General features: G+C 47.5%; 1 protein-coding gene across 1 annotated transcript in view; it reads right to left on the reverse strand.

Annotated features, from left to right (window-relative positions):
- LOC146336360 (solute carrier family 2, facilitated glucose transporter member 11-like) overlaps window positions 1–14,789 on the reverse strand; it is a 47,255-nt gene extending 32,466 nt beyond the window's left edge. The window contains exons 1-3 of the mRNA XM_084820001.1: window positions 14,694–14,789; window positions 10,076–10,236; window positions 9,658–9,782 (exon numbers count right to left, since the gene is read on the reverse strand). Coding sequence (XP_084676127.1) covers window positions 9,658–9,782; window positions 10,076–10,236; window positions 14,694–14,768 — 361 coding nt within the window. The 5' untranslated portion in view covers window positions 14,769–14,789. The remainder of the gene's footprint in view (window positions 1–9,657; window positions 9,783–10,075; window positions 10,237–14,693) is intronic.
- Window positions 14,790–22,055: the final 7,266 nt, after the last annotated feature.

Genomic DNA, 22,055 nt, shown 5'->3' on the forward strand with positions numbered 1-22,055 from the left:
GATCAAATCGCCAACATTCGCTGCATCATGGAGAAAGCAAGAGAATTCCAGAAAAACGTCTATTTCTGCTTCATTGACTACGCTAAAGCCTTTGATTGTGTGGATCACAACAAGCTGTGGCAAATTCTTAAAGTGATGGGAGTACCAGACCACCTTACCTGTCTCCTGAGAAACCTGTACGAGGGTCAAGATGCAACAGTAAGAACCAGACATGGAACAACTGAGTGGTTCAAAATTGGGAAAGGAGTACGAAAAGGCTGCATATTGTCGCCCTGCTTATTTAACTTATATGCAGAGTACAAGAGAAACGCCGGGTTGGATGAATCAGAGGTCGGAATTAAGATTGCCGGGAGAATTATCAACAACCTCCGATATGCAGATGATACCACCCTAACGGCAGAAAGCGAAGAGGATCTAAAGAGCCTCTTGTTGAGGGTGAAAGTGGAGAGTGCAAAAGCTGGTTTGAAACTCAACATTAAGAAAACTCAGATCATGGCATCTGGCCCTATCACTTCCTGGCATATAGAAGGGGAAGAAATGGCAGCAGTGACAGATTTTACTTTCTTGGGCTCCAAAATCACCGCAGACGGTGACTGTAGCCATGAAATTAAAAGACGTTTGCTCCTTGGGAGGAAAGCTATGGCAAACCTAGATAGCATAGTAAGAAGCAGAGACATCACCTTGCCGACAGAGGTCCGTCTAATCAAAGCTATGGTTTTCCCAGTAGCGACGTATGGCTGTGAGAGCTGGAGCATAAGGAAGGCTGAGCGCCGAAGAACTGATGCTTTCGAACTGTGGTGCTGGAGAAGACTCTTACGAGTCCCCTGGACTGCAAGGAGGTCAAATCAGTCCATCCTAAAGGAAATCAACCCTGAGTGCTCATTGGAAGGACAGATACCGAAGCTGAAGCTCAACTATTTTGGCCACCTAATGTGAAGAGAAAACTCTGGAAAAGACCTTGATGCTGGCAAAGATTGAAGGCAAAAGGAGAAGGGGACGGCAGAGGATGAGATGGCTAGTTGGCATCACCGATGCAATGAATATGGACTTGAGCACGCTCCGGGAGAGAGCGCAGGACAGGAAGGCCTGGCGTGCTCTGGTCCATGGGGTCACGAAGAGTCGGACACGACTGAAGGACTGAACAACAACAACAACAACAACCTTTAAAGAGACAGTCAGTAATTTAAGCATTTGGTAAGTTTTTGTTTTCTTTCTGTTTTTGTTTTTTGGGGGGGCGGTTACAGAGGTCTGTGGCATATGGCGTCAGGTGAATGGGAATTGCCTTGTGTGAATTGAGGAAAAGAATAGAACAAGAGTTGCCTGGTATGAACTGAGGTAAAAAGGACCAGGGAAAATTATAGTCGCTGGAGCCTAGTGTGAATGAGTTTTCCTTCTTCCCTCCATGGTATGGGCTGGCCAACAAGGCACAGACCTCCTGAATAAATCATTCCTGAATGAATGGAGATGGTAGTGAGTGACCCAACCTTCCCTTCATTCTCTGCCATGGTATGAGCTCCCTTGACCGCGAGTGACTGACTGTGCCTCCAATCCAGTGAGAGTCGGTCTCTGACTGTACCTTGGAATTTGGCAGGGCCTTTTGTTTCTTGCAACCTGTGGAGACCTCCTGATAGTTTTCCTGTGTGCTCCTGTGTGAATTGAGGATGGGGTCGGATTCTTCCAAAGAAATTCCGCAGCCCCAAAAGGGGCACCTTCAGTGTACATGTACAAGATTTATGGACCTAAGACTTACAAGTTTTGGACAAATGGAATTTGACCTGTCCAAACAATTTCCCTTGGTTGGGACCTTTGATTTGGACAGAATTGTTCAAAGAGAGAGCCTTGGAATCTCAAGGTCCAAAGTGGCACAGGGTAAATGAGAATGTATTCTTTGATTGGTATGCTGAGACACCAAAAAGGTCACCTATGTCCCGGGGAGCGGAGTCTTAAGGACTTCCAAGAAAAACTGAAAGACCAGGTCAAATTTTGAAACATGAGAGAAAAGCCACAGAAATTTAGAGAAGAATTGCAAACAGTGATCACTTGTTAAAATCCTAACTGGGCTAGCATAAACCAGTTCATGTGAGTTATTTTGCCCCAAGAAGTGCACGCTAGATTAAAAGAACAAGCAAATTGGCTAAGTCAAGAACCAGCTGATCTTAATACTTTAGACCAAGCGCACATAAGACGCCTAGGAATAATCCCTGAAATTTGTCTGCAGAAAACTGATTAGGCTTAAAAAAAAAAATCAATTGTAAACAAAACAAAGGGGAGACTACAGCAGAATATATAGATCATCTAAAGACATTTTTGAAAAACATCCAGCATTGCTGCCATTTTTTTGTAGCCAAAGTTGAGTGTAAGAAAAATAAATGTCCCCATTGGCCTGGCCAGCTGATGGAAAAACTTCACACATCCCCCTCCTTCTCCAAACTTCTAAGGCAGGCGAGAGGTTTGTAACTTCATCAACGCAGCCTGTTCTTTTCTATTGACCAGAGACCTTTTGTGTAAACTTAGTTGCCCCGTCTTTGCTCCCTGACAGAGTATATTCAGATATTCCTGAGCCGCTTCCCTGGTCTTCTGAAGCTGAATCTGCTTCCACTGCTCCAAAACAAGCACTGCTCTAAAACAACTTGGGCTTCCTGATTGTTTCATTCACTCTCTTCTGTTATGAAAGAAAAAGATTGTGCTCTTAGTGTGCTTACTTAAAGGCATGGAAATAAGAACTGTATACTTACAGGACTTTCCTTGATTCTGCAGCCGCTGCCCTCCTTGTTCAAGCCTCTGAAAGTATTGTGTTAAGTTCTCCTTTAACTCTTTGTGTCCCTCGCTCAGTGGCAGCTCTTCTACTTAAAGCAAAGACTCAGCACCTTTCTCAATCACGCCTCTTCAGGCATGAAATTTTGCTTCTCTCTAACAGTCATATTACAGCGCAACGTCATTCCACTCTAAATCCTGCTTCTTTCATGCCTGATCCTTCTGAGGGTATCCCTTATGATTGTTTAGAAGTGGTTGAACACTTAGCAAAGCTGCATCCAGGCTTATCAGATGAGCCACTGACTAATGTAGATTGTGTGTATTTTGTAGATAGGTGTCAGAGTGGAAACTGAGCCCATAGAGCCCCAGAGCAGTTCTGATTCTGAGGAAGAGCAACAACCCGTGGGAGAGGAGCTCGCTCATCGCTCACAGGCACAGTGGCAGGGAGAGATTCCTCCTGCCCGCATTCCTGGGAGAGAGTGACCCTGGCAGCGAGAGAGCGGGGGAGGGGGTCTTGCTGGATGCTCAGCACAGACGCAGGGAGCAGCGGCAGATGGAGGGCGCCGAGAGGAGGCGCTCTGCTCGCTTGGCTCTAAAACAACAGTCGCGTCCCGAGGACCCAAGGGTAAGAGGGAGGACCTCTCCATAGCCCATAAGTTCAGAGTCTTCCCGCTCTTCCCCTTCAAACAGGGACCAACTGCCTTACCTGGAGCTTAAGCTACCCCAGTGCAGTTCCTTGCTTAGTTGCTGGTGATTAGCATCTGAATGAGTCATTAAGTTGTAAAAGGAATAAAGCCTTGGAAAGAATCCTTTTTGTCTGTGTCTTGAGTTGGCTATTGGAGGGGACTGTAAGAGGCAGCTAGGGCGCTGCTGACAATAGGTTTTGTCAAAGAAATGCTGAAGAGATATTCTGTCTGTACTTCCTATACTGTAATAAAACAAAATATTTTGCCTAACTGTACTTCTGTTCAAGTGGCAGAACTTTTTGCCCTTGCTGGAGCTACTGCCTTATTCCTTTCAGCAATAAACCAGTCTCCCATGACAACTTTTGAAGATGTTGCACAACTCCAAAAGCAGGTCCAAATGCTGAAAAAGAAATGTGGAGACTGGCTGGTTGTTCTCTCAATACACTGACCATTTGTGGCGCTGCCCGGACGGCCGCCTGGTAGCGCCCCTGGTCCTTCTTCCCCACCTTGTGGTAGCAGGTAAGGGTAGAATCGATTGAGTCATTCCACTAAGAGGTGAAGGTGCCACAATGATTTAGATCAAGCAAGTTGCATAAATGTGAATAATGTGCTTAATGTACTCAGTACCTTCATTTTTGCTTTTGCTTTTAGAGAAAATGTCTTTATCTGTAATTGTGCCTATTGTTCCTTCCATGTGGGAGTGGGAGCTTTTTACTCCCCTTAGTCATCAAATGCATCCTTTGGGTCTACTGGACACTGTCGTATATGCCACCCGAAAGCTACAATAGCAGCAGCTTCCCCGTGTAAAAATCAAGACGCAATGACTGTGTGTGACTGGCAATAGAGAGTGAAGACCATCTGTAGGGTCATGTATTGGCTAAGGTGTTTGAACATGTATTACAGCTCAAGCTCAACTTCTGTGGGTGCCAGTAAGTGTTACTTCACAAAGAAGAAAATGCAAGCTAAACTGAATGTTTGTTGAGAGATGCCGCATGTGCTAGAATGATGCTGTCGAGATGAGAATGAGATTTTAAAGTGCTCTAAGCAAGTGTAAACTTCTATTGAAAGTCACTGGTGAGATAGATTTGTTCACTGAAGTAACAGTGGATTGGAAATCCTATGTGTTGTGCCTTATCCCCTTGTTATATTAGTTACTGTTATTTTCTGGCTTTGTCTTTTTGCTTTGAATTTAGCCTACCAAGCTTAATGATATATGATTTGTTTTAATTGTTTAATAAACAACAGCAATTCTGTGAGAATTGAAGGGGGGAGTGTATTAGATTTAGTTTCAGAAGAATGGCAAGCAGTCAGGTGTGAATTTGCCCAGAATCATGTGCTGTAATCAATAGCACAAATACGCTGATTTGCTAGAAAGCTGCTGATTTTCATGATTTTAGAGTTTGTTCTCATAGCTGTATTCACATAGAGTGAAAGCCAGACTTTTTGCTACTAACAGAAACTAAAACAATGCACCGTACTCACTCTTCACAATGTATACTCCCTAACTGATAAGGAGTGCTTCTTTCTGTACTGTGAGAAATGTATTTTGCTGCCAAAAGGGAAAGGGGGGAGGCAGCATTGTGTGTACTTTCTGACAGTTTTCTAACTTAGTGAGACTTGCTCCATAAAATCCTGAGTGAATTAGGCAGCATGGCTCTTCTTATATTCTTAAATATAGAGTGCCTCTCAGCATAAGCAGAATGCTTTTATTTCACCACTGAGCACTTAAATTCTCCCCCTACCAATTCTATTCCCCTCTATGCAACCATTTCTCCTCATTTTGGCCACCTAATGCAAAGAGAAAACTCTCTGGAAAAGACCCTGATGCTGGGAAAGACTGAAGGCAAAAGGAGAAGGGGACGGCAGAGGATGAGATGGCTAGATAGCATCACGGATGCAATGAATATGAACTTGAGCACGCTCCGGGAGAGAGCCCAGGACAGGAAGGCCTGGCGTGCTATGGGCCATGGGGCCACGAAGAGTCGGACACGACTGAACGACTGAACAACAACAAAGCAACACTTCATAAAAACAGATGACTTGTTTTGTGCAACCCTCCTCTACCTCCTCCTTGTTATGCACAATCTCTCAGTGTATCGTCCTCCCCATAACTTCATTTGTGCCAAGACTTCACCAGGATCCAGCCAGTGAGTCTGTTTTCAAAACTAGGGCTCTTTTATGGAGAAACTCTGAGCATGTACTAAGTGCCTTTCACTCACCACTGAAGCTAGAGTTCATGCAAAATTAAAAAAACACAAACGACAAGACATGCATAGGACTGAGCTGGAAGGGTAGTCAATTCATTAGACGGGATTGGGTAGGCACTGTATGAAGCCTGCAGTATCATGTTCACAACTCAGGACTTATTTCTGAGTAAACATGCAGAACATCAAGGTGCAAACCTCCCTGCAAAAGAACTTGTGCTGGAATCCTATGCACACTTTCCCAAGAGTAAGCCTCATTAAACTTAATGGGACTTCTGAGTAGGCATTCATAGGATTGCATAAATTAGCAATATTTATCTCCCCTCCACTTAAAAAGCAAACCAAAAACTCCTATTTTTATGAAAGCTTTCTGTGCATAGGAACATCGGAAGCTGCCTTGTACTGAGTCAGACCCTGGGTCCATCTAGCCCAGAACTGTTGACACTGACCGGCAGCAGCGGCTCTCCAGGGTTTCAGGCAGGATTCTTTCCTGGCCCCGCCTGGAGATGCTGGGGATTGAACCCGGGACCTTCTGCAGGCCAAGCAGGGCTCTGCCACGGAGCTGCAGCCCTCCCTATTGCTGGGTGATGGCAACTGACAAACAAAACAGCCCCAGATTTGTTTCTCTGCAACCATGTAAACCCACTAGGGAGGGTGGAGAATTGACTTGAATGCCTCCAGTGTGGGAGAGCCCACCGTCTCCCTAGGTCATTGGTTCCATTGTCGTATTGCTCTAACAGTCAGGACGTTTTTCCTGATGTTCAGCCGGAATCTGGCTTCCTGTAACTTGAGCCCATTATTCCGTGTCCTGTATTCTGGGATGCTCAAGAAGAGATCCTGGCCTTCCTCTCTGTGACAACCTTTCAAGTACTTGAAGAGCGCTATCATATCTCCCCTCAGTCTTCTCTTCTCAAGGCTAGCATGGCTAGCACAAAAGCCACTGGACCTAATTTGGCAGGTTCAGTCAGCTCCATAGGCACTGCCAGGTCCTCAAATTCCATGTATGTATGTGGAAGCACAAAAAAATTATAGCTCCTTGCTTTGACAGATTTTCTTGAAGATAGCAAATTTTACCTGTGACTAGCACAAAAGCCACTGGACTAACTGCCTGAAATTGGGCAGGTTCAATCAGCTCCATGGGGGCTACCAGGTTCCCAAATGTCATGTATTTATCATGCAAAATAAAAAAGTTATGGCTGTTGCTATTTTCCAATGCAAGTCAATGGGACAATGTAAAAAAAATGGCCATTAGTACTGCTCAAAAAAGATCTGGAGCTTGTGCCCAGGTGGGCCCACTCCTAGCGACGGCCCTGCTCAGCATCCACTAGAGGCACATTCTCAGGATGTGGTCCACCTGCATCCTGCTCCTGCTTCAGATCTTCAGTTGCATGAAAGCGAAGAGTGCTTTCCTGGAAGTAGTGAAACAGATTCAAGTAGACGTGAATGTATCCCACTGCTAGATCTGCAGCCATGTGCCAGTCCATGCCCAGAGAGGCACACCAATGATCCCAGTTCCACAAAGTGAGACTGAAGTGACTAAACCCTATTACCTGGATCTACCAGAAACAGCCACCTAGCAAGATGTACAATGTAATAAGCATAGTTGTTGTTCCCTGTGATCATTGCTTTAATTAAATGTTGTATCAAATTCCTTACTATATATAAAGCTGAATTGCGCCAGATGGTCAGTGGAATGCAGAGAAATGTAAAAAGAAGGGAAAGAGAGAAATAAAGAGATTAAACAACTGATAACAATATAGATGGTGAGCCTGATAGACTCAAAGGGGGTTTGTGAAGGTGGGCCTGACTTGGCCTTGTAACTAGCTTGGTCCAGGCGAGGTGCCTGATGGCATTGAGAGGGTGTCTGTGTGTGGCCATGCGAAGGTAATTGTAGCTTCCTCATAAGCAAGAAATTCCTATCCACCAAAGTAACTCATCCCTAAAGATAAGAAGGCTGCTGTGCTGATAAGACTGTTGCCGAGTACGAATTGGTTTCTGAGCATGCGTAGTGTTTTATTTGCTCTCCAACTTTCAGTCGGTGTAAATGCATCCTGTTTTCTTTCTTTTATTTTTTTGGGGAGAGACACAGTTTCATCTGTCTCTCCCACGGCCGTGATGTGCTTTAATAAATTTCTGACTGTTCAACCGAACCTCCTTGGATATTTCCTTAACAGCACACATGTGTGTATGTGTGGTGTGTGTACATGGGTTGCCTCTAGAATCTCCACTTAGTCCTGGGAGGGTGGTTCAGCAAGGACTGAGAATCAAGCCAGAGGAGAAGAGATATTTATTTGCTCTTCCTTACCTAGAGGAACTAGAGATCAAATCACCAACATTCGCTGGATCATGGAGAAAGCAAGAGAATTCCAGAAAAACATCTATCTCTGCTTCATTGACTGCGCTAAAGCCTTTGATTGTGTGGATCACAACAAACTCTGGCAAATTCTTAAAGTGATGGGAGTACCAGACCACCTTACCTGTCTCCTGAGAAACCTGTTCGAGGGTCAAGAAGCAACAGTAAGAACCGGACATGGAACAACCGATTGGTTCAAAATTGGGAAAGGAGTACAACAAGGCTGCATATTGTCGCCCTACTTATTTAACTTATATGCAGAGTACATCATGAGAAATGCCGGGTTGGATGAATCACAGGTCGGAACTAAGATTGCCGGGAGAATTATCAACAACCTCACATATGCAGGCGATACCACCCTAATGGCAGAAAGCGAAGAGGATCTAAAGAGCCTCTTGTTGAGGGTGAAAGTGGAGAGTGCAAAAGCTGGTTTGAAACTCAACATTAACAAAACTAAGATCATGGCATCTGGCCCCATCACTGCCTGGCATATAGAAGGGGAAGAAATGGAAGCAGTGACAGATTTTATTTTCTTGGGCTCCAAGATCACCACAGACGGTGACTGCAGCCATGAAATTAAAAGATGCTTGCTCCTTGGGAGGAAAGCTATGGCAAAACTAGGCAGCATAGTAAGAAGCAGAGACATCACTTTGCCGACAAAGGTCCGTCTAATCAAAGCTATGGTTTTCCCAGTAGCAACATATGGTTGTGAGAGCTAGACTATAAGGAAGGCTGAGCGCTGAAGAATCGATGCTTTCAAACTGTGGTGCTGGAGAAGACTCTTACGAGTCCCCTGGACTGCAAGGAGGTCAAATCAGTCCATACTAAAGGAAATCAACCCTGAGTGCTCATTGGAAGGACAGATACTGAAGCTGAAGCTCAAATATTTTGGCCACCTAATGTGAAGAGAAAACTCCCTGGAAAAGACCCTGATGCTGGGAAGGATTGAAGACAAAAGGAGAAGGGGATGGCAGAGGATGAGATGGCTAGACAGCATCACCGATGCCATGAATATGGACTTGAGCACGCTCCGGGAGAGAGCGCAGGACAGGAAGGCCTGGCGTGCTATGGGCCATGGGGCCACGAAGAGTCAGACATGGCTGAACGACTGAACAACAACAAGCTCTAACTTAATTAAATCATGGCAATTCCACTTTGGTATGCAAAGAATGAGGACTCTGGAACCTGCAGATGCCTGTCTGATTAGATGCCTAATTAAGTTACTCATGGTCAATTCTGAATTGGGCAGCCAACAGCCCTGGAAGCAAATGCATTAGCAGTCCTAAACAGCCATTAAGGATAGGAACCTCCGCACAATGTTTTGCTCAGGACATATATTGTAACCTAGAACGTCGATCCCCTTTTGCACAAGGACCAACAGCAAGAGATCTCGGTACCCTAGATTTGCTTTGATCCCCTTTCTTTTGGGAATAAACACCTCCCCTCCACTAAGGTTTGAAAGCAGGTTTCCTTTCCAGGAAGTGTGGGCAGCTGATCTTGAGATGCGAGAGTACTCAACTTTTTACCTGCAGTTAGCTCTCCTTCCCCTCTCTACACTCCTCACTCAGTCTCTTCTCCTACACCTGTGTTTCTTATTTCGCTATTAGTTCAGTTAGAGATCAAACAGCTTCATGAAAGACCCCAAAGTTCAAAGGGTTACCTGCACTGATGCCATACAAGAAGCGACCCATCAGAATCAGTTCAAAGGAATTGGCCATCTTACTAGAACCAATGAGAAGGGCAGCTGCGATTATGATAAAATTGTTGCATATTAAACTTTTCTTTCTGTAACAAACAAAATTCTGGTGTTAATTCCGTGTATACCTTTTTATCTTACCTCTAGTTTCCCACTGAATATATAGACAAATCCCTGATTGATCTCTGGTTATCTTAATTTGTTTCCTTGTCAGCTAGGCTTTTAATTCTATTTTAAGATGGAGAGACAAGATAAACTGTTGTGAATAAATTATATAAAATGTATGAATAATACAAATTATGTAAAGTGATGGAAGAGACATACTTTAATAATGAGCACAACGGTAATGCCAATATTATGAACTGATGAGAAAGATGCATACTTTCCATATCTTGTGGTCAGGGGTCCACTCCACAGACAGCCCATCAGCCCACCAATGCAGTAGATAGACACAACAAAGGACCAGAGTAGGGTGAGCATTTCTGGATGGAGAGCAGAGCCATGTCGTTTTACCCATGTCTCGTTGATGAATCTCTTTATGTCCTGGGAAAAATACTTTTAAAATTAAAAATGTATGACTCCAGCACTGTTTTATACGGAAGTTTCTTTATTTCATTTTTAAAAAATCATTATTAATCCAGAGAGCAGATTTGGGGCGAAAACCTGCCCTAGCTCTTTACAGACTTTTATTTATTCTGTTGGAGAGAGGGAGATAAAATATTCAGATAACCAGAAATACTGCCAAGAAGTATGGCTCTTTACATGCTGGTTACATTGAACAAAAGTGTCAAGTAGGACACTCCAGCCTCTTATCCAGTTCTGTTGTTTCCTGCCTCCTAGCTGAGCAGAGCAAAGGAAGCTGCTCCAGCTGGTCTAGGGGTTGTACAGAGAGCTCCCAGAGAGCGGGCTATCAGAGCACGCGAATAGGGGGAGCAAACAGGAGTTCAGCAGGGGAGGTCAAGGGGGAGGTCCCTAACAAAGTTTGTTTTCAGTTTCTTTTTCTTGTAACACACACTTCCATACTAGTGGGACTCTGTTGTTAACCTCCAGTGAATAGAGGACAAAGCACAGGCCCTCCCAGTACCATGAGAAAGCTAGAAACACAAAGGAAATAGAGACTATGGAAGGAAAAGACTCTCCAGTGGTGGTGAGCTGCAAGATGTGTGCAACGGCTGTTTTCTTGGCATGGCCTACGTGTGCAACAAGTGCAAGCTGATTACACTGTTGGAAGAAACAGTGATTACACATTACACCATCAGATTACACATGTGAGCAGGAGGAGAAAGCAGGACTGAGCCTGAGGCTTGGAGGGAAGGCCTGAACCCCAGGGAAGCAAATTCACATTGTGCCAGGACTGAAGATACACTCCTATGCCAGTGGAACCACTGTGTGCCTAGCCCGAGAAGAGTGGGGAAAGACACTCAACCCCCCCAATTTAAAAATGGCATAGTAACAGACATCTTGGAAACACCGCCAGTGCCCACCAATCAGGAACTGTGCTGGCAACCACACATGGAGGTAGCTCATGAACTTATGACAAAAAAGACACCCCCACCCCAAGCATCGTGGCACACACAATATACAACATGCCACAATACCCCTACTACATCCCCCCAGTGGCACAGCCAGCAAGGACCCCGCAACTGCTCATGGCCCAGCCTAAGTCCCTTTATGCTCCTCATAAGCACGTAGGGAAGTCTAACCACTGGGTACGCCTGTGTGCTGTAAGTACTCAATAAAGCCTCCTTGTAAGTAAACCTGGATCTGGCTTATCACTTTTGCGGCATCTCCAAACCTTAGCAGGCCACGGCCGGGGCATACAGGAAGGAAGAAGAACCAGCACAAAACAGCCAATAGCTTCCTGGGCAGGAGGCCTGTAGAGAGCACAAACAGCCCTCCTGAAGCAGGGGTTCAGGACCACCCAGCAGGCGCCTGGACAGGCCAAGATAGGCACGTGTAAATAGGGACCACAGACACAAAGAAGCGTGTGGCTTGAAAAGCAGGAAATAGGAGGTGCAGACCCACCACTGGGAAGCGGGGGGGGGGGGGAGAACCAACACTCACCATTTTCCATTCTTGCCCAGAAACAGCCATGCCCCCACATTATTCAACATCTGCATGGAACCGCTGAGCACGGCCATCTGGAGTCTTCTAGTGCATTGTCATCAGTACGCTGATGACATGCAGCTCTATTGCTCCTTTTCATCTTCAGGTGAGGCGGTGGATGGGCTAAATTGGTGCCTGGCTGCGACAATGGACTGGATGAGGGCTAATGAACATATACGTTAATTGCATATAAGGTTTTTACATATAAACATATAAGAAACTCAGTCCAGACAAGACTGAGATGCTGTTAGTGGGTGGTTCTCCTGAATGGATGGTGGGTGCTCGACCTGTTTTGGATGGGGCTGCACTTGCCCTGAAGGAGCAGGTTCGTAGCTTGAGGGTCCTCCTTGAGCCATCTTTGTCACTTGAGGCTCAGGTGGCCTCAGTGGCATGGAGCGCCTTCTACCACCTTTGGTTGGTGGCCCAGCTACACCCCTATCTGGACAGGGATAATCTGGCTTCAGCTGTCTATGCTCCGGTAACTTCCGGGTTAGATTACTACAGTGTGCTCTACGTGGGACTGCCTTTGAAGACGGTTTGGAAGCTGCAGCTTGTGCAAACTGTGGCAGCCATTGGAAGAGGCTCCCAGAGGAGGGCCTTAGATGCAAAGCATAGTGTATGGGTCAGTTCATGCCAGGAGAGGTGTTCCACCAGGTACTGTGGTCCCAAGTCATGTAGGGCTTTATTGGTTAAAACCAGCACCTTGAATCGGGCTTGGAAACATATAGGCAGCCAGTGTAAGTGGGCCAGAGTCGGCTTTATATGTTCGGACCGTCTGGTCCCTGTTGTGGCCCCCGCATTTTGCACGAGCTTCAGCTTCTGAGCCATCTTCAAAGGCAGCCCCACATAAAGCGCATTGCAGTAATCTAACTTGGAGGTTACCAGAGCATAGACAACTGAAGCCAGGTTATCCCTGTCCAGATAGGGGTGTAGCTGGGCCACCAACTGAAGTTGGTAGAAGGCGCTCCATGCCACTGAGGCCACCTGGGCCTCAAGTGACAAAGATGGCTCAAGGAGGACCCTCAAGCTACGAACCTGCTCCTTTGGGGCAAGTGCAGCCCCATCCAAAACAGGTCGAGCACCCTCAGTCAGGAGAACCACCCACTAACAGCATCTCAGTCTCGTCTGGATTGAGTTTCAGTTTATTAGCCCTCATCCAGTCCATTGTCACAGCCAGGCACCAATTTAGCACATCCACCGCCTCACCTGAAGAAGATGAATAGGAGAAATAGAGCTGAGTGATGACACCTCTGGATGACCACACTCAACGATTTTATGTAGATGTTAAATAGCATGGGGGACAAAGCTGACCCCTGTGGAACCCCATACTGGAGAATCCATGGGACTGAGCAATGTTCCCCAAGCACCACCTTCTGGAGCTGACCATCCAAGTAGGAGCGAAATCACTGCAATGAAGTACCTCCCACTCTAATTGTCCCAGAAGGATAGTCAATGGTATCGAAAGCCACTGAGGGATCAAGGAGAATCAACAAGGTCACACTCCCCATCTCTCTCCCAACATAGATCATCATACAGGGCGACCAAGGCTGTTTCCATGCCAAAACCTGGCCTGAACCCTGACTGAAATGGATCTAGATAATCGGTTTCATCCAAGAGTGTCTGGAGCTGGTTGGCAACCGCCTGCTCAAGAACCTTGCCCAGGAAAGGAACATTTGCTACCGGCCTAAAATTGTTATGATTTTCCAGGTCCAGGGAAGGTTCAGGAGTGATCTCACCGCTGCCTTTTTGAGATGGCCCGGGACCACCCCCTCTCACAAGGAGGCATTACTCACCTCCCCAGCCCAGCCAGCTGTTCCTTCCCTGCCAGTTTTTATAAGGCAAGAGGGGCAAGGTTCCAGTACAGAAGTGGCTGCATGAACCTGTCCAAGCATCTTGTCAATGTCTTCGAGCTGCACCACCTGAGCCACACCCAGGAGAACAGGACAAGGCTGTGCCCTGCATACCTCACCAGAGTCGCCTGCTGTAACACTGGCATCTAAGTGGATGCCAGAGATTTCATCCTGGAAGTGTCTAGCAAATGCATCACAGCGGGCCTCAGAGGGGTCTGCAGTGTCCTTAGGGCCAGCACGTAATAGCCCCCGGACGACTCTGAAGAAGTCCGCTAGGTGCAGATAGAAGATTCAATAGAGGATTGAGGACAAGGTTCACGTGTCCTCCCTTGGGCCAACCACATCCCACCCATGACTCCACCCCTTCCACTGTTCTGCTTGTGTATCGTTGGCCAGAAGATCTTCAGTACAAGAGTGGATCCCCAGCTAAAAGTTCAATTTGCTAGCCTCACAGTTAACCTAGCTAGAATTTAGCTAATGAACTGGAAGGGATAAGAATATATATTGATCTATCTGTGCATGGGACAGCAAAGGTCTCTAATCCAACCCCTGCTGATGCTGGAAATGAACGACTACAACATTCTTCTTGCTGACTGGAGAAAACCAGGAGAGCCTCCTTGCCCCCCACATTTGCTCAACATTTGGGCCCCAACCAAAATGGCACATGACGTCTGATGAGCACCAGAACCTCCACCTGTGCAACCGCCAAACAGACGGCATGTTCAACTCTGACAGTGTGAGCAACTCTTGAGGGGGCAGGAGGTGGGGGGAAAAGAGGCCTTGGAGACAGCACATATCCTGGAAATGGTGATCAGCACCACCAGCATGAGCCATGCCCCCTCTTGGTTAGGGAAGATCACAGCACACGCAGCAGCAGCACATGCTGGATGTATGTGTGTTCTAAATCCCTCACAGCACCTTTTGCACACACAGAGTCCGTAACAGCCAAATAGCCCAACTGGAGAAGCTGCCCTCTCGCCGTGGTCTGAGAGGCGCCCTTCGGCCTGTGCCCTGCAGGTGGAACCCTCAGCTACAAAAGCTTACCTGGGAAGGAGAGGTGATCACAGAGACCTGGAAGCCAATAAGGAGGGTTCCGCCTATTCCTAACACAAGGATCATCTGGAAGAACCGCTGGTACTGCACCTGCAAAGACACAGGGCACCATCTGGGGGGGATCTTCTCGACAACAGAATGGGAAGTGCATTGGATGCTTACCCTGATTTTCATGGAATTGGTTTTGGTCCGCATGAAGCAAGAAAAGCTGTGTGTACAGCACCGTTAGAATCTGCTTGAAAGGAACATGCTTCCGGGTGGGGTGGGGGGAGTAGAACTGAATGTCATCGGACTGGCAGAGGCTGCTCAACCAATGAGAGAGGTTTGTTTCCCTCCATTGTCCAGGCTCCCCGCTGCTGCGACTGCGACTGCGTTATTATGAATGGAGAGCAACTAATACACAATTCTGAAGGCTCCCCCCTGTGACTACATTGTCTCCCCCCCTTTCCCCCCAATGTGTGTACCTTTGCCTTGAGAAGCCAAAATCCCCCCCTTCTACTCCCCCTTTCTCCTTCTCCCTCCTCAGAATGAGATGAGAAGCTCCTGTCATCTTGAAGGGGCACTGCGACTTTACATGGCAACAGGAACTCTTCCATCAAAGCAGCACAGAAGCGGAAGGGCGCTTTGGGGTGAGGTTCTAAACGTAGCCCTTCACCCTTTCATAGAATCAGAGAATAGCAGGGTTGGAAGGGGCCTACAAGGCCATCGAGTCCAACCGCCTGCTCAGTGCAGGAATCCAAGTCAGAGCCTCGTCTTGACTGCCTCCAGTGTGCGAGAGCCCACCACCTCCCCAGGTAATGGGCTCCATTGTCGCTTTCAACGCTTCCAAGTCAACATGCCCAGAAGGGGGGGCGGGGTTGCTCTGGTTTGCTTTGCCCCGTACAATCTCCCTTCATTTATGATGTATGAAACCTCTGCTGTGGAGGAAGCACTGCCTGAAAGAAAGTGGAGCCTGCTTGCAGCTTGGGAAGGAGACAGCATTTGTACATGCACTATTTTGAGGGACAGCAGTGTCGTCTTAACTTGCGCATGCACTGCTTGGTGATACTTTTCTGAATGGGAGGGGAAACACCCCTTGACTGAGCTTAGCGAGGTCACGGACAGGTGAAAGACACACCCTGGGGTTGGGCTGCCATGCTGAAGTAAATGCGGAGGACAGAGCACACAGCACCAGAAGCGAGGAGAAAGCGAATTAAAGAAATCAATCAAGAGTATAACCCGTCTCAGAAACTCTGATTTTTTCACTGAAAGCGCTGGGGTGGCTGTGGGATGGCTATGACGTCATGTGCTGCGGATGACCATGGAGCGTTACGAATTTGCAGCAAAGCCTCCATGAGAATAGCTTCCAGATCACCTGCTCACCACCCTGCCACAACGGCTACCCATACCGGAACACTGCGGGCGCAGCGTTGCATGGGCCGCCTGCGCATGTCTTCCCCTGGCACCGGGTGGCCGGGGCTCAAATGGAAGCCGAGCAGATTAGTTTATTTGTGTGCAGTCACCAGACCACCAGAAAACCAAAAAATTAGCTACATAGCTACACAGAAATAACCAGCTACATAAATGAAGTTAATACAAGACCAAATCATACAAAATAAATTGTCAGTTTTGGATCGCTAGCTAAGATAAGTAAAATTTACACAAATCTGCATAAAATTGAACAAAATCAATTATGAACTTAAAATTCTGAATATCCCTCACAAGGCACAGTATTTTCCTTTAAGAATTTCCCCCTAATACTTGTAGATGGAAAATATGTAATCTTTACAGTTGCATATCTATCTTGCCCACAGAGCAGGTAGATTACAGCCTCATGGCTGAACCACAAGAAAGGAAGTGTGGTGTAGTGGTTAGAGTGAAAGACTGGGACTCAGGAGACCCGGGTACTAGTCCCCCCTCAGCCATGAAGCTCCCTGGGTGACTTTGGGCCAGTCGCTGACTCCCAGCTGAACCTACCTGACAGGGTTGTTGTGAAGATAAGATGGGGAGGGGGAGGAGCTTGTAAGCCTCCTTCGCTTCCTTGCAAGAGCGAAAGAGGCAGGATATCAATGAAATAATAAGTAAAAATAAAATATCTCTCTAAACTGTGACTAAAATATTGTTCCCTCAGCCCATGATACTGAGAACAATATATCATCTTCTGTACCAGCTCTCCCAGTTGGTTTCAGCCACGCCAGGTATGCCCAGAACCGTTTTATAGCTTCCGTCCAGTGCCGATGAGGGCAAGAGGGTGGCGCTTCAGACTGTGAAGTCTCGGTCATGTGTGTCGGAAAGGCCGGGGGGGGGGGGGCTGCAGGCCGCCCCCAGCTCATCGGAGAGGCAGGAGCCTATTGCTCCTCCAGCCGGGACGCCGTCCACACGCTTTGGCGCCAGGCCGGCTTCAGAGAGGAGCCGAACGAGCGTACGCAGCTTGCTACGAGCTGGGCTGCATGGGAGGCCGGGAAGAACCCCGGGGCCCAGAGGCAAAGCCCTGCCCCCCCGGTTGGAGGGCTGTTCCCAGGGCTATTCCGTGGCACCTGGGAGGGGGAGCCAGGCGGCATGCCCAGCTGATGTGCAGGCTACTCACGAGGCCTGAGAGGAAGCTGGCTGCCATGATCTGCGGGAAATCTTGCCCAGCTGGTGGCAGACGGTTGCCCGATGGCTCGGGAGCTCTCTCGTCTTCCCTCCTTCAAGACCGGGTGTTCAGGTATCAAGGAGTGAGCCCAGTGGCGCACTGGAGTTACCTGTATCCTTTCTGGGATGTCAGCCGTCCACGCTCTCCTCAGCCATTGGACGAGGACGCTTCCACTCGGGTTAACTATTTCAGGACGCAGAGGAGTGTTCCAAGTTATTCTGGGGTCGGTTCTCTCACCCCTCTAGCTCAGCTTTGGCACCCTGCCAATACGTGACCAGGACTGGGATCAGGCTAGGGAAGAGAGGGATTATCCTGTGTGCCTCTGCTGGCACACGGCCCCTATTGCGACATCGGGGGGTTTTGTTCATCCAGCAGAAAAAGGAACAGGAGCATCACCTCTGCCTGCTCCTGCTGCTCTCGCATGGAATAGCGCCGCTTCCACAGAGCTGTGTCTGGTGGCAGAGCTCAGCAGCATACGTGGCCTGACCAAAGCGAGAGCCAGCAACACGCAAGATTCCTGTTGCAGATCCAGTGTCTTTCAGATCTGTGGCCCCACTCATGGCTGAGTCCAGGGCGCGGTCTTCACGAGCCATTCAGTGTGCAGTTAGAGCGGCTGGGGTTCCTTCAAAACGGAGGGCGTCGTCACCCATCCGCTGCCCAGAAGCTGCTTCCCTCTTAAAAAGCCACATTTTCTGAAACTCCCTTTACTCCAGCTCTTTTTCCTTGTCCTTTTTTTTTTACTGAAAGCAGCTCCCTGGCAGTTTTGCCAGTGTTCCATTCCCCCCTGCTTTAAATCCTGGGTGTGCCTTTGTGACCTGGCAGGGACATGGTCAAGGGGGTGGGATGCCCCATTCCCTCATTTCCCAATCCAAGTAGTTTTCCCCTTGAGAAAATCCCCAGAAATGCAGCAGTCCCCCTCATGTTACCACAGTAAGTAGGGACTGGGATTCACCTTAACTGGCCTGCTTTTAATCTTTAACATATCCCCCCCCCCCCCGGTTCTGTGCACATTTACTCAGAAGTAAGAAATTTCACTCCCCTGCAGTGAAAGGGTTAAATGCTAACTTCAGTAATTCACCCTAAAGCGCTCTTGCTCTCTGAAATTACTATTGTAATGTTGTGCTTCTTTGATGTCCTGTAGTTTCTCTGATGTAATGATCTTTCAGGTTTATGGGAGCTTCTCATTGTGAGAAGGACAAAGGGGGGTTGGAAGGTGAGGTTGGAGGCAATAGGCAGAAGTGCCCACATGGGGAAAAATGGGGTGGGAGCAAGAAGTCTGCAGCAGATTGCTGCGATGCATCGAAATTGGGTTGGAGAGGCGCTCTCAAGAGCCTTCAGAGGCTGCGCTGGAGAACTGGGGACTTTGGTTTCTTCAGGGAAATCTCCACACATGGGGAAAATTAGTTGCTCTCCATTCATAATGTAGTACCAGCGGGGAGCCTGGACAAGGGCGGGAAACAAGCCTCTCTCAGGGGTTGAACAGCCCCTGCCAGATTGATGAGGTCCAATTCTACTCCCCACCCCACACCTGGAAGTATGTTCCTTTCAAGTACTGTGCGACCCCTGAAAACTCTTGGCTTATTTTGTTTCATGTGTCCCTGATAGACCAAAGCCTATTTCATGAAAATCCAGGTAATATTCCAACATGCTTCTCATTCTGTTGTCATGAAGATCCCCCCTCCCCCTGCACATGGAGAAAAGTGGTGTAGGTGCCCACTGTGAAAGCCCACAGACCGATGGGAAGCAGAGGCAGAAACAAATCCCACACTGAGCAGCCCAACCTTCTGCCATCAACATTTTTTTCCTAAACCGGGAAAGGGAAGTGTTTGCAACATGTTTTCTACCAATGTACTTGCGCAGCCTGTACCTCTTGGGCTCGTTGAGAGCTTTGGATCTCCATGCTGTTCATATGAGAAGATAAGAACGTAAGAGCTGGATCAGACCACGGGTCCAGCATCCTGTTCTCACAGTGGCCAACCAGCTGCCCCAGTGGGAAGCCCACAAATAGGGCAGGAGTGCAACAGCACCCTCCCTTCCGCCCCATGGTCCCCAGCAAATACTGTACTGCCAGTGATGCTGGAGGTGGCACAGAGCCATCAGGACTAGTAGCCATTGATTACCTTCTCCTCCTCTTAAAGCCGCCCAGATTTGCGGCCATCACTACGTCTTGAGGTAGCACACTCTGTTGTTTGACTATGCGCTGTGTGAAGAAGCCCTTCCTTTTATCCGCCCTGAATCTCCCACCAATCAGCTTCATGGGATGACCCCACTGGGCTCTACTATTAGGGGAGAGGGAGAAAAGTTCTCCACATCCACTTCAGTCATGTTTCTTCCCACCTTTGAACCCACCTACCCATACTCAGCTGCTACAGGGTATAGACACTGCCTTGTCCGACCCTTTAGCACAACACAGGCAACAATGGGGTCTTTGTAGAGAGCGGGAGATCGACTTGTAGGCTTCAGGAAGACATTGCACCCTGCTCAAACCCCAATAGACAGCCAAGCAACCCTACAGCAAACATTCTGGACAGTAAAAACAGTGCGTTGATGAGACATCAGTGTGCCACATGTCAAGCGGAGCAGCCTTGCCCTTCTTCCAGAGGACCTGTGTGAGCCCTTTGCTCCGGATCTCGGGGGCCAGGCACATCCCTTTTGCTGCAGAACTGGACTCGACCAGTGCCAGCACAGTGACTCAGCAAACAGGGTTGCCTTTCTGGGATCCCTGGCAAAGGAGCAAGTCAGCAGGGCAACGCATCCCCTGCAGGCAGGGCTGCCCCTTGCACACGCTCCCCGCCCCTGCCCGGTTTAATAAATAAATGTTAACTGAAATGAACTGTCTTTCAAGACAGCAGATCCCTTTCCTGTTCTGTATGGAAGATGTTTCATGTAAAACTGTGTGATCGAAGGAGCAAATCCCAACTTCATATAAACATAGCACATTATAACAATTTTTAGAAGATGGCCATGTTAGGCTGCACATGAAACCGTTCAGGTATGACCTAAATCATATCCCTGATGAATATACAGTGGAGGTGAGGAATAGATTTCAGGGATTAGACCTGATAGACAGAGTGCCTGAGGAACTATGGACGGAGGTCCGTAACATTGTTCAGGAGGCAGCAACGAAATCCATCCCAAAGAAAAAGAATTGCAAGAAAGCAAAGTGGCTGTCTGATGAGGCTTTACATGTAGCTCACGAAAGAAGGGAAGCGAAAAGCAAGGGAGAAAGGGGAAGATATACCCAACTGAATGCAGAGTTCCAGAGAATAGCAAGGAGAGACAAGAAGGCCTTCTTAAGTGAACAATGCAAAGAAATCGAGGAAAACAACAGAATGGGAAAGACTAGAGATCTCTTCAAGAAAATCGGAGATCTCAAGGGAACGTTTTGTGCAAAGATGGGCATGATAAAGGACAAAGAAGGCAGGGACCTAACAGAAGCAGATGAGATTAAGAAGAGGTGGCAAGAATACACAGAAGAACTATACAGGAAAGATCTGAATGTCCCTGATAGCCATGATAGTGCGGTCACTGAACTTGAGCCGGACATCCTAGAGAGTGAAGTCAAGTGGGCCTTAGGAAGCATTAGTAACAATAAAGCTAGCGGAGATGACAGTCTTCCAGCTGAGCTATTTAAAATCCTAAAAGATGATGCTGTTAAAGTGCTGCATTCAATATGCCAACAAATCTGGAACACTCAACAGTGGCCACAAGACTGGAAAAGATCAGTTTACATTCCAATTCCAAAGAAGGGCAACGCCAAAGAGTGTTCAAACTACCGCACCATTGCGCTCATTTCACATGCCAGCAAGGTGATGCTCAAAATCCTACAAGCTAGGCTTCAGCAGTATGCGAACCGAGAACTACCGGAAGTACAAGCTGGGTTTCGAAGAGGCAGAGGAACTAGAGATCAAATCGCCAACATTCGCTGCATCATGGAGAAAGCAAGAGAATTCCAGAAAAACGTCTATTTCTGCTTCATTGACTACGCTAAAGCCTTTGATTGTGTGGATCACAACAAACTGTGGCAAATTCTTAAAGTGATGGGAGTACCAGACCACCTTACCTGTCTCCTGAGAAACCTGTACGAGGGTCAAGAAGCAACAGTAAGAACCAGACATGGAACAACCGAGTGGTTCAAAATTGGGAAAGGAGTACGACAAGGCTGCATATTGTCACCCTGCTTATTTAACTTATATGCAGAGTACATCATGAGAAATGCCGGGTTGGATGAATCAGAGGTCGGAATTAAGATTGCTGGGAGAATTATCAACAACCTCTGATATGCAGACAATACCACCCTAATGGCAGAAAGCGAAGAGGATCTAAAGAGCCTCTTGTTGAGGGTGAAATAGGAGAGTGCAAAAGCTGGTTTGAAACTCAACATTAAAAAAACTAAGATCATGGCATCTGGCCCCATCACTTCCTGGCATATAGAAGGGGAAGAAATGGAAGCAGTGACAGATTTTACTTTCTTGGGCTCCAAGATCACCGCAGACGGTGACTGTAGCCATGAAATTAAAAGACGCTTGCTCCTTGGGAGGAAAGCTATGGCCAACCTAGACAGCATAGTAAGAAGCAGAGACATCACCTTGCCGACAAAGGTCCGTCTAATCAAAGCTATGGTTTTCCCAGTAGTAATGTATGGATGTGAGAGCTGGACTATAAGGAAGGCTGAGCGCCGAAGAATTGATGCTTTCAAACTGTGGTGCTGGAGAAGACTCCTACGAGTCTCCTGGACT

This window comes from Heloderma suspectum, chromosome 13, assembly GCF_057233095.1.
Source record: "Heloderma suspectum isolate Gila_16-S chromosome 13, 16-S_ref, whole genome shotgun sequence".
NCBI classification, from domain to species: domain Eukaryota; kingdom Metazoa; phylum Chordata; class Lepidosauria; order Squamata; family Helodermatidae; genus Heloderma; species Heloderma suspectum.